The sequence below is a fragment of the Galeopterus variegatus genome, unplaced genomic scaffold, assembly GCF_000696425.1.
Source record: "Galeopterus variegatus unplaced genomic scaffold, G_variegatus-3.0.2 Scaffold1173, whole genome shotgun sequence".
NCBI lineage: Eukaryota > Metazoa > Chordata > Mammalia > Dermoptera > Cynocephalidae > Galeopterus > Galeopterus variegatus.
In genome coordinates this window covers 335,986-348,418 of record NW_007727284.1, presented here as the reverse complement: position 1 = coordinate 348,418, position 12,433 = coordinate 335,986, and the positions used below count along the sequence as shown (strand labels likewise).

Genomic DNA, 12,433 nt, shown 5'->3' with positions numbered 1-12,433 from the left:
CCAGTTGGTTCTACTCCAGTGCAGGTACATCCTGCACAGGAGTTAGGTACAATGTCAGCACATAAGGTGAAAATCACGTAGAGTGAAAAATTACCCGTGATCCCTGCTTCTTTGATTGAGCACCAACTCAAGTCATTGGCTTGAATTTAGGGGTCACGTCAAGTGGAAAATTATGTGAACCTTTCAACACAAGCATTGCATCTGGCACAAAAAGATGTTCACACTATGAGAGTCAAAAGGGAAATGAGGGAATGAGAGGATTCACATGTCCCATCTCATGCTCACGTGGTGAGAGATGTTCATCGAGGGCAAGAATATACAGAATGATCATACTATTTAAAATTTAAATTCCTCTTTTTCTCTCTATTTCTATACCTTCATTGGAATCACCCATAGGCCTGGTAGAATCACTCCTCTTCCTGACCTTCATCACTCCATTAGCAGGAGAAAATAGGATGGTGGGGACTCTACGCTCAGGATAAGATCATCCCTCCTCCACCAGATATCATATCATCGCTTCCACAAATGAATAAAAGCCCAGGACTCTGTGGGCTTCTGGTAAGACCCCACCCCCCAACCCTCCATCCCACCAGCACCCACAGCCACACCTCTAATGTCTGCCTTGAAACTACCGGGGCTAATCTCTTCATGTCTGTTAGTTTCATATCCTTCAGGCCCAGGACCCCCAAGTCACCCCTAATTCTCCAGACCTTGATCACCATGTTCTCCATGAATGAGAAGCAACCCTCTACCACCCAGCACACATCAGCCCCCTCCCCTACTTCATTTTTCTTTACAACACTTACCACTACTTGACAGACTGTATTTTTATGATTTACTGTCACCACCAGGGCAGGGAGGGTTGTCTATTTTCTTCACTGGTGTATTCCTACCACCCAGAATACTGCCTAGCACACAGGCAGTATTCATCAAACAAATGAAAGAAATGGACTTTCATGGTTCTTTATGATCTTTTAAATAGACCCTCATTCATGCCAAGGGCCATTTGGAAGCCCCATGCCCTGCCAGCCTCTCTTGCATAACACATTAGCCCAAGCCTGCACCAACTATGCCACTTGCATTCATGTAGCACAAGGAGAATCGTAGCCCTGGACTCACTGACAAATAGCAGCCTCAGGCTCAGTATTCTGCCTTGCGTGAAATATAAAATGGTATGACTCATACAGCAATGATCATACACTCACTCCTCCAAAAACCAGCAAATGCCAAGTCCTGAACTTAAACCTGTCTTTCAGGGCAAGCCACTCAGAGATCCATTTCCAAGTTGTAGTTACATGGCAAAAAAAAAAAAAGTTTTATAATAACATGATCCTCCACATTCTGTCAGCCACAGTGCTCCCCAAATATGGGGTACACGGGCAAGAGAAAGAAGCCATTGGTGAGCCTCCTCCTCTTAAAGAAAATGGTCTCATGTTGGCCTCTGAACCACCATTGGTGACAAAATCCATCGAGATTTTCTACCACCATCAAGAGCTGCCCAGACTTTGCCAGGGCAGTGGGCGATACTGCCTGGCAGAACACATGCCCAAGTTAGTACAGAGGATTCCTCCCCCACCGCGGATTCTAATTTTAAAAGCAGAAGAAAGAGGCAGGGAAGGGAGGAGCTGAGGGAAAGGAGGGAGGGAAAGTACGGCAGTGTTCACTTACCGGTAAATGATGCCCTTGCTCTGCAAGAAGAACAGACCGATGGCAATTTCGGCAGCGTAAAATCTGAAATTAAAAAAAAAAAAAAAAGTGATGGAGAAATTCAAGGACAACAGATGCATAGCAACTCTCAGAATTCAATTTCGGCAGCGTAAAATCTGAAATTTAAAAAAAAAAAAAGTGATGGAGAAATTCAAGGACAACAGATGCATAGCAACTCTCAGAATTCGAAACAATACTGAACTAGGCATAGAGCATTAAAGTCCCACCATGGGTGGGCAGCTATACATCTCATAAATGCCAAGAGGAGGAATGAACTATCAGGATGGTTTAGAGAGCTGTGAGGCCACCGAAGTGACACACTGGGGGTGGGCAGAGGTTCAACAAATGCGTAGTGGAAAGGGGGCCATGGGATATGATAAACTGGATGAAAAATGATAGTTTCAGGCTACAGCAAGTTAAAATATCTTAATAATAATAGCTGACATCTGTTGAAGTCTTACCATCTATCTACCATCATTTTAAGCATTGTCTGATTTAATCCTGTGAGGAAGGTCTACTATTACACTCCCTGTTCTTCAGATGAGGAAACTGAGGTTAGAGAGATGAAATAACTTGGTCAAGTTCTGCAGCTAATGAATGGCACAGCCAGGATTGGAAAGAACATCCATCCAAAGTGTAACCTTGTAATGAAGGCCCACCCCGAAGGAAAGAAGTTTTGAGAGAACTAGAAAGCCCAGTTATACCACAAGGGTTCAGCAGAGCTTTGGGGAACTATGTTAAGTGTCCCAACAATACGTCTGTGTGATAATGGAATTAGAGCCCTTAGTGAATTAGATGTTAGAAGTAAAGAAGAGACAGCTCTATTGTCCCATTAGAATTATGCCAAGAGAGCTGGCCGGTTAGCTCAGCTGGTTAGAGCGTGGTGCTGTAACACCAAGGTCAAGGGTTCAGATCCCTGTACTGGCCAGCCACCAAAAAAATAATTATGCCAAGAGATATGAGTGGCTTGATTTGGAAGCACAAGAAAATGTAAACTACTGGAGCACAGTGCTCACAACCTCAGCAGGTGGGAGGAGGAGGGGCAAGCTGAATGGAACAGGAGCCCACAAGCCTCTAGAATGATAAGGTGGGGCCACAGACAAGCCCTGGGGGCTTTCTGAAGGTGCAACAAGATCTTAGCTAACTCCCTATGAGAGGTTACCATTGCTAATTCCTATGACTTGTCATGTTCCTGTTCACCGACAGAGTTCTAAGCAAGGAAATAACGTGATGAGGTTTGAGCTCTGCAGAGAAGAGACTCTGACTGCCTTGTGGACTGAGAGGACAGAATGAACTCAGCAGAGGAAACACATTTCCAAAAACTCAGAATCAGGCTCCCCATCCCAGAAACCACAGACTGCTGCCACTATTCAGCCTGATCCTTCTTCTCCCTGGAGTGAAGGCATCTAAGACAGAGAGTGGTGTAGGATAGAGAACACGAGCAAAAAAGTCGAGTTCAGGAGTCTAGATCAGCCTCGCACTAGCTCTGTGATCTTGAGCAAGTTTCCATAACTCCCAGGGTCTCTCAGTTTCCTTGTTTGTAAAGCAGAGGTGATAATACCAACCTCTCAGAGTTGTTTCAGGATGAAACGAGACAACGTTTGTTAAGCATTTAGGGCCTGGCACACAGTAAGTTCTCAATAAATACTAGCAAATGAAAAAACAAAATCTACAAAGACATTTCCCAAGGAAGCTATAGGGCCTTCCTCAGGAGTTAGGGACAAGAATTAGAGATAAAGAAATAGCTGTGGTTTTAGAGCTTAACTTCTCAGCCTGAAAAAAAAAAAACAAAAACAAACCAAAAAAGAAGCATCCCATATCAAGCAGAACACCTTCCTCCCCTGGCCAAATATTTCTCATGAAGCAGCAGCCTGAAATGTTTAAAAATTCTTCTCTGGCTAAAACCCCAAAGGAACCAACAACCCACCCATTTATCCCAAGGGAAAAGCACAGTAGAAGTTTCCACTTACACAGCATGAGGCTCCTTAAACCGGCCAACTTGCTGGATGTGGTACATGAGGTCTCCCCCGTTCACGTACTCCATCACGAAGTACAGGCGGTCCTGGAAAAAGAGAGCGAACAACAAAATCACCACCCTGTAGTTTCTCAGGTTCCAAATGGAGAGCAGGGAATAGCTGGAATTTATGACGAATGGCACCAAGACTCTCTGACAGATCCCTGTGAGCCAGGCCTAATGCTTCTCCAAGTGTAACATTTGTGGCACTGGAAGTATACAAGTGAAAACAGGTGGTAGACAATTTTTTTAAATTAATAATTACAAGTTTATATTTGTTTGTGCTAGAAAATATTAATAGTACATTAATCTTGTGACTTAATTGATACTATTGTTTAGGACAAAGCTAGTTTCAACAAAAAGTGAAAATGTTTGGTAAATAATATCACAGCTGACAGGTAGCTGTGGTAGCTGGCCTCTATGATGGACTCCCAGAGACTTTTCACCTCCTGGTGTTCATGCCCTTGCATAGCACCTTTGCACAATGAATAGGACTGATTCAAGTAACCAACAGGGTATTATAAAAATGACACTGTGTGTCTTCCGGGACCAGGTCCTAAAAGACCTTACAGCTTCCACCCTGCTCTCTCTTGGATCATATGCTCTGGGGGAAGCCAGCTGCCATGTCATGAGGACACTCAAGCAGCACTGTGGAAAGGTATATCAAAGAATGGAGACCTCCTGCCAACAGCCAGCACCAACCACCCAGTCATGTGAGTGAACCACCTTGTGCCCAGTCAAGCTTCCAGGTGACTGCAATCCCTGCCGGCAACTTGACCGCAATCCCAAAGTCAGAATCACCTAGGGAAGCCACTACCAAATTCCTGACCCACAGAAAGGGTGGGAAAATAAATGTTTATTGTGGATTTAAGCCACTGAATTTTTGAGGTACTCTGCGATAGATAACTAATACAGTGGCTATCAAAAACAAAACAAAACATGAATGATCTAACTTTGAAAAATAGTAGCCTAGGAGGGCATATCCATACGTAGAAGAATTGGGGCCAGAAAAAGAAATCTGTACCCTATTCAGGGGATTTTTTTCAACATGGACAAAACAAAACATGAATGATCTAACTTTGAAAAATAGTAGCCTAGGAGGGCATATCCAGAAGTAGAAGAATTGGGGCCAGAAAAAGAAATCTGTACCCTATTCAGGGGATTTTTTTCAACATGTCTTTCAAGGGATACTGTGAACTCATTCAAATCAGGAGATATGTCCTCCTGGGCTGTGTAAACCCTGTTTCTGGTACCATGACTAGCATGTAGTAAGTGCCCAGAGAGTGAAAGAGCATAGGCTTTGGTGCCAAAGAGACTTTATTTGGAAACCCACTTCTGCATCCTGATAGCTGGGTCTATTTGGAGAGATATTTAATATCTGGGTTTCCTCATCTGTAAAGAGGAGAAAATAAAACCACAGTGGTCGTGTTGGGATTAAATGAGACAGATGCATGTTACGGTCCTTGGACAGCACCCAAATGTGACTTGTCCTCTCTCCATCAAAGCATGTTTGCTAAATGAATGAATGACTTCACCTCTTCTTAGAAACATCTGCTTGGGTTAAAGCACTCTTTATGTTACATTCCTTTGGTTTGCATTGGTAGGGTCTGCACTAACTAATTGCAGGGAACTGAAGTCTCTTTCATGTTCTCAGCCTGAAATAAAATCACGTTCCCTAACCCACCCAATCTAAATTAGGTCTGCCTGTTAGATTCTTTCATGAGTCTCTGTGGGTTTTTTCCCTCTGATCACATCATTATTTTTAATTATATATTTAACTGGATGATTATTTCTTCTATTTATTCACTCAGGAATTAAGTAAAAAAAATCTATAGAGCCCTACTAGGAAAAAGGTTATAGGTTCTGGGGACAGAGTGGGGAATAAGACCAACAAAACTCCCCTGCCTTTATCTTCCATTCTAGTAGGGGGATGCAGATGAAGACAATAAACACTAAACATAATAAATAAGTTATATAAAACGTTAACAGGTAATAAGTGCCATGATAAAAACAGAGTAGAGTAAGGGAGATTAAGAGTGCCAGCTGGGTGAGATGCAAGAAGGGAGTTCCAATTCCACTGAAGTCTTCAAGATAAACCTTATTGAGGAGATGCTTCAGTAAAGACCTGAAGAAGGTGATGGAGGCTGCTATGCAGATAACTAGAGCAAGAGCTTAACAGGTGGAGAAAACAGCCTGTGCAAGGCCCTGAGGCCAAAGCACACCTGATGTGCTTTAGGAACCCTGAGGAATGAGTGTGATTGGAGAAGAGAGAAAGGAGACAGGGTAGGAGACAAGGACAGAGAGGCCTGACTCAGATCAGAAGGGCTCACAGCCTAAAAAAAGACTGGTTTTCACTCTAAAGGGAACTGTCTAGTGCCAGATAGAACAGAAAGTTCCACAAAGCCAGGGACCATGTCAAATTTGCTTAACATGGTGTACCAAGGACTTGGTACCACACCTGGCCAAAGTGAGCTAATTAAGTGAATGAATGAATGATCCTGGGGCAGCAGGATTTAGTGGGTCTCCAAAATAAGACCAACAAAACTCCCCTGCCTTTATCTTCCATTCTAGTAGGGGGATGCAGATGAAGACAATAAACACTAAACATAATAAATAAGTTATATAAAACGTTAACAGGTAATAAGTGCCATGATAAAAACAGAGTAGAGTAAGGGAGATTAAGAGTGCCAGCTGGGTGAGATGCAAGAAGGGAGTTCCAATTCCACTGAAGTCTTCAAGATAAACCTTATTGAGGAGATGCTTCAGTAAAGACCTGAAGAAGGTGATGGAGGCTGCTATGCAGATAACTAGAGCAAGAGCTTAACAGGTGGAGAAAACAGCCTGTGCAAGGCCCTGAGGCCAAAGCACACCTGATGTGCTTTAGGAACCCTGAGGAATGAGTGTGATTGGAGAAGAGAGAAAGGAGACAGGGTAGGAGACAAGGACAGAGAGGCCTGACTCAGATCAGAAGGGCTCACAGCCTAAAAAAAGACTGGTTTTCACTCTAAAGGGAACTGTCTAGTGCCAGATAGAACAGAAAGTTCCACAAAGCCAGGGACCATGTCAAATTTGCTTAACATGGTGTACCAAGGACTTGGTACCACACCTGGCCAAAGTGAGCTAATTAAGTGAATGAATGAATGATCCTGGGGCAGCAGGATTTAGTGGGTCTCCAAAGCAGCAGTCATACGGTCAGGAGGTTGGAATTGAAGCCCTGGCCCCACAGTTTCTAGCTGGGTGAGCTTGGGAAGACCACTTTATATCCCTGAGCCTTGATATCTTCACAGATAATATAGTCAACCGTATCTAACAGAGTGAATGAGGGGCTCAAATGAAACATGCACAGTGCAGCAAACTGTAAATGCAATGAAAATGAGATGGCCTGTTGGCACTGCCTGGTCTTGTATGCCAGACCGGTGTTTTTCAACTTGTATCTCACTTGAATTGATCATTAAATCAATTTGGTGGGTCATGATCAATTTTAAGAAAGAAGGAAAGAGAGAAAGAGAGTAGAGAAAGAAAGACAGACAGACACAAGGAGAGAGAGGGAGAGGGAGAGAAAGAGAAGGAAGGAAGGAAGGAAGGAAGGAAGGAAGGAAGGAAGGAAGGAAGGAANATATTTAATATCTGGGTTTCCTCATCTGTAAAGAGGAGAAAATAAAACCACAGTGGTCGTGTTGGGATTAAATGAGACAGATGCATGTTACGGTCCTTGGACAGCACCCAAATGTGACTTGTCCTCTCTCCATCAAAGCATGTTTGCTAAATGAATGAATGACTTCACCTCTTCTTAGAAACATCTGCTTGGGTTAAAGCACTCTTTATGTTACATTCCTTTGGTTTGCATTGGCAGGGTCTGCACTAACTAATTGCAGGGAACTGAAGTCTCTTTCATGTTCTCAGCCTGAAATAAAATCACGTTCCCTAACCCACCCAATCTAAATTAGGTCTGCCTGTTAGATTCTTTCATGAGTCTCTGTGGGTTTTTTCCCTCTGATCACATCATTATTTTTAATTATATATTTAACTGGATGATTATTTCTTCTATTTATTCACTCAGGAATTAAGTAAAAAAAATCTATAGAGCCCTACTAGGAAAAAGGTTATAGGTTCTGGGGACAGAGTGGGGAATAAGACCAACAAAACTCCCCTGCCTTTATCTTCCATTCTAGTAGGGGGATGCAGATGAAGACAATAAACACTAAACATAATAAATAAGTTATATAAAACGTTAACAGGTAATAAGTGCCATGATAAAAACAGAGTAGAGTAAGGGAGATTAAGAGTGCCAGCTGGGTGAGATGCAAGAAGGGAGTTCCAATTCCACTGAAGTCTTCAAGATAAACCTTATTGAGGAGATGCTTCAGTAAAGACCTGAAGAAGGTGATGGAGGCTGCTATGCAGATAACTAGAGCAAGAGCTTAACAGGTGGAGAAAACAGCCTGTGCAAGGCCCTGAGGCCAAAGCACACCTGATGTGCTTTAGGAACCCTGAGGAATGAGTGTGATTGGAGAAGAGAGAAAGGAGACAGGGTAGGAGACAAGGACAGAGAGGCCTGACTCAGATCAGAAGGGCTCACAGCCTAAAAAAAGACTGGTTTTCACTCTAAAGGGAACTGTCTAGTGCCAGATAGAACAGAAAGTTCCACAAAGCCAGGGACCATGTCAAATTTGCTTAACATGGTGTACCAAGGACTTGGAACCACACCTGGCCAAAGTGAGCTAATTAAGTGAATGAATGAATGATCCTGGGGCAGCAGGATTTAGTGGGTCTCCAAAGCAGCAGTCATACGGTCAGGAGGTTGGAATTGAAGCCCTGGCCCCACAGTTTCTAGCTGGGTGAGCTTGGGAAGACCACTTTATATCCCTGAGCCTTGATATCTTCACAGATAATATAGTCAACCGTATCTAACAGAGTGAATGAGGGGCTCAAATGAAACATGCACAGTGCAGCAAACTGTAAATGCAATGAAAATGAGATGGCCTGTTGGCACTGCCTGGTCTTGTATGCCAGACCGGTGTTTTTCAACTTGTATCTCACTTGAATTGATCATTAAATCAATTTGGTGGGTCATGATCAATTTTAAGAAAGAAGGAAAGAGAGAAAGAGAGTAGAGAAAGAAAGACAGACAGACACAAGGAGAGAGAGGGAGAGGGAGAGAAAGGGAAGGAAGGAAGGAAGGAAGGAAGGAAGGAAGGAAGGAAGGAAGGAAGGAAGGAAGGAAGGAAGGAAGGAAGGGAAGGAAAGAAAGGAAGGAAGGAAGGAAAGAGAAAGAATGGAGTAGAAATGATCAGAGTACCCTGCACAGAGAACCACTAAGCATTATCTTGTGAAATGTGTGTTTTGGTTATATTTATATGACAGTATGGCTGGGTCGCAATGAAAAGGCAGTTAACTGTCAAAAGTTGCAAAGCTACTGTGAGGGGCTAGAAAACCAGGAGAATGGGTGGTGAGGAAGTGAAGTGTAGGGCAAGAGTTCCACCTTTTCTTTTCTTTATTTTTTTTTTGGCAGCTGGCCATTACAGGGATCCAAACCCTGACCCTGGCATTATAACACCATGCTCTAACCAACTGAGCTAACCAGCCAGCCCAGGATCCACCTTTCACATCAATGTGGAATTCAAAGTCTCATTCCATAACTTCAAAGCTGTGCAGCACAGAGCAGCTACATAACCTCTCTCAGGTCCAGCTTTCTCTTCACCTGTAAAGCTTTCACTTCCTTCTGCACATGCTCCATAGAACATTACGCAAGGTGACATGTGTACTGTCTAACGTGATGTTGATCATATAACAAAAGTTTAATTTGCCATTTAAAATATCTTTCTCACAGTGCATAGAACCTTATCTTATATATATATATATATATATATAAACAGTCATATGCACACTTGTCAAAAGTGTATCAAGTGCCTAATAATTATAACAGCAACAATAATGACAGAAAGCTACCATCTTCTGGGTACTGACTATGGGACTAAGCTAAGTGCTTTATATATGTGATCTCACTTCTCTCTCTAAACAACCCAACGTGATGAGTACGATCATTCTCTCCCTTTTGAAGACATGAAAGTTGAAGCTCAGAAAGGGTAACTGGCCAGTGGTCACTCAGCTGGTAAAACTGCAGAGCCAGGACTTGAAACCCAGCAGTTTCCAGAGTCTACACTCACCACCTCTTATTATCCTGCCCCTAGTGAGCACATGCTGCATTAAAGGCTCTGAGTTAGACACTGTGTCGACATGGGGGTGTGTCCTCCCTTCAAAGAGCTTGCAGTCCATGAGGGGAGAGAAGCAACGTACAGATTAGCGACACGGCAAGGCAAAAGCCAGCAGGTTACATGGGAGAAGAACAAGGTAACCAGTTTTGGAGGGGAGAAGGGAAGTGGTTTTCCTTTCTCGGACTGAAACTATTTCACCCTCTCAACGTCCCTAATGAGAAGCGGAGAGGGAGGCAGAATGATCGCTTCTGCTCTCAGGGTCCAAGGCGTATGAGATTTGCAGAAAGGTCACTATACAAGTTGGTGGCAGAATGCAGACAGCAAGCCAGAACTGCCAACATCCAGCACTTGGTTCTTTGGGGGGGGGGGGTTGATAGAAAACAAGTCTAAAAATAGCATGTCTTTGCTGTACATTGAAGAGAACGAAAACACTTGCTTTTAAAAATTATTTTTAAAACTAGCAGATGGCATTGGCCACAGAAAGAGAAGTCAGTGAGGGAGAGATTTCACTTGCTTGCTTTCTGCTGGGAAGAACTCGAAGTGCCCCCAAACTCATTAGTCGGAATCCCGACATTGGGGGATGGCACCACTGAGGGTGATGCTGTGTTTTGTGGACTGTTTCTACCACTAACTGTATGTGGGGAAATCTTAAGACCCATCGTCTTTGAACTGTACCATGTGTGGCTTGGCACGCTGGTGCCTCAGCTATTAAACATTGTGGTTGGCGTCTCACTGTCCTTTCATTTTCTGAACAAACACTTGATGATGTCCACTCTCTGCCAGGCACTATTCTGTTGCCAGCGATGCTGCTGTGGATAATCTGTGGTGCCTGATGTTAAGAATTCCCCAGACGAGTGGAAGAGACCAGACACGTTTCCGAATGGCACTGTTTCCCAAAATGGAGTAGGAGATAATTTTAGGTGGGCTATGGATGCCTACATTTCTATCTTTATAGTTTTTGTGTTGGTTTTAATGTGTATTGTGAAAAATATAGCTAAGCATGGTAAGCCCCTCATTTTGTGGCTATTACTGCTGGAGACAGAGAGCAAAATTCATTGAGTCACATGAGAGGACAAGGGGCAAGGCAGGTGGGACCAGATGATGACACATCAACCCAAACCTGAGTTGTATCCCAACCAGCTTCAAGATCTTTACCAAGTTTGTCTGCCTCATCTACTACGATTTACTTATTTTTAACATATTATTAACTCACTTCTTAAAAAACCTACAGACATTTAAAAAATTTTAAACTTTATACCAAAGTCATAAATGGAAATTATCTCTATAAAAAATACATATCTGGATTCTATCATCTCTGTGCTATCTAGGCTGGCTTTGGTACCTAAATCCGGTAAATGACTTATTTTTTAAATAAATGCAATTTACTCATGTCCCACCAAGTTCATCTCCCATTCCACAGTAAGGAACTTCAAAAAACACTGCCAGAGGCCATCTAGATCCCATCTAGAGCAGAGAAGTGAGTTTTAGAACTTTGACTGAGCATTTATTTTTGCAAGTTGTGGTATCAGGCATTAAAGGGGCAAGAATGATGAAAACGATATGAGGTACTTCAAAAAGTTTGTGGAAAAATAGAATTAAAAGAAAATACAAATCTTTCCATGAGGTTTTGGAAGCACCCTTTTGCACTGGCTTGCTTCAGAGGATTCAGAACACTGGTTAAAACAAATACACAAGCAATTCAAACCATAATCAAAAATAGAATCTGCTAAAAGAAACTGCCTGACAGACACAAAGAGTGAACTACGGGGGCTTCAGCTAACTGGCCCTCCCCGTTGCCTTCAATTCTTACATAATTATTTCCCTCCACTGCACCCTGAAACGTGGCATGTTCCCCACTCCTCCTATGTAATTATTACAAGGCCTCCAAGATCTTTCATATCATCATAAGCCCGGTGGTTTTTGACTAGAGCTTAGTTGTTGGACTCAATTACATGGAAATCAGAAAAAGTATCGGCTTGAGGTCCAGCTTGGTTCTCTCCTACTTGCTCACTTTTCCAAAGAGGACTTGTCACAGCTCAGAGCCTCAAATCCCATGTCTCTGGGCTTATGAATCTTGACTTGTATTTTATCCTCTCCCTCTCTCTTGAGCTCCAGTCAGCTCCAGCTGGATACAGGACGTTTCTACGTGGGTGTTCCACTGTCAACTCCAATTAAAAGCTCTGAAAGGAAAATTCACCATATTTCTCTTCAAACTAGCCAGTCGGCTCAACTTTAAAGTGCTTCTTCAAAATTGTCATTGTTGTGATTCTTCATTACACCATTAACCTCGTCCTCCGAGTTTGAAGTGACTTCAGTTAATTTTAAATTCCCTTTCTCTTTTATCTCTCATATCCAGTTAATCGGTAAGTAAAATTAAATGTCTGTCTGTCACCACATCATGCAAAATGGCTGGATAGAATTTCTCAAATTTGAAACATGAGTAAGAGGATAGTCTGACCGCATATACAGAATTCACCTGGGGGTCCCCAGATAGGGA

General features: G+C 42.8%; 1 protein-coding gene across 2 annotated transcripts in view; it reads right to left on the bottom strand.

The window, feature by feature from the left end:
• PRKCB (protein kinase C, beta) overlaps nucleotides 1-12,433 on the bottom strand; it is a 346,927-nt gene that overhangs the window by 44,116 nt on the left and 290,378 nt on the right. For both annotated transcript variants that reach the window (XM_008575361.1, XM_008575360.1), the window contains exons 11-12: nucleotides 3,678-3,769; nucleotides 1,669-1,731 (exon numbers count right to left, since the gene is read on the bottom strand). In XM_008575361.1, the coding sequence (XP_008573583.1) occupies nucleotides 1,669-1,731; nucleotides 3,678-3,769 (155 nt within the window). The remainder of the gene's footprint in view (nucleotides 1-1,668; nucleotides 1,732-3,677; nucleotides 3,770-12,433) is intronic.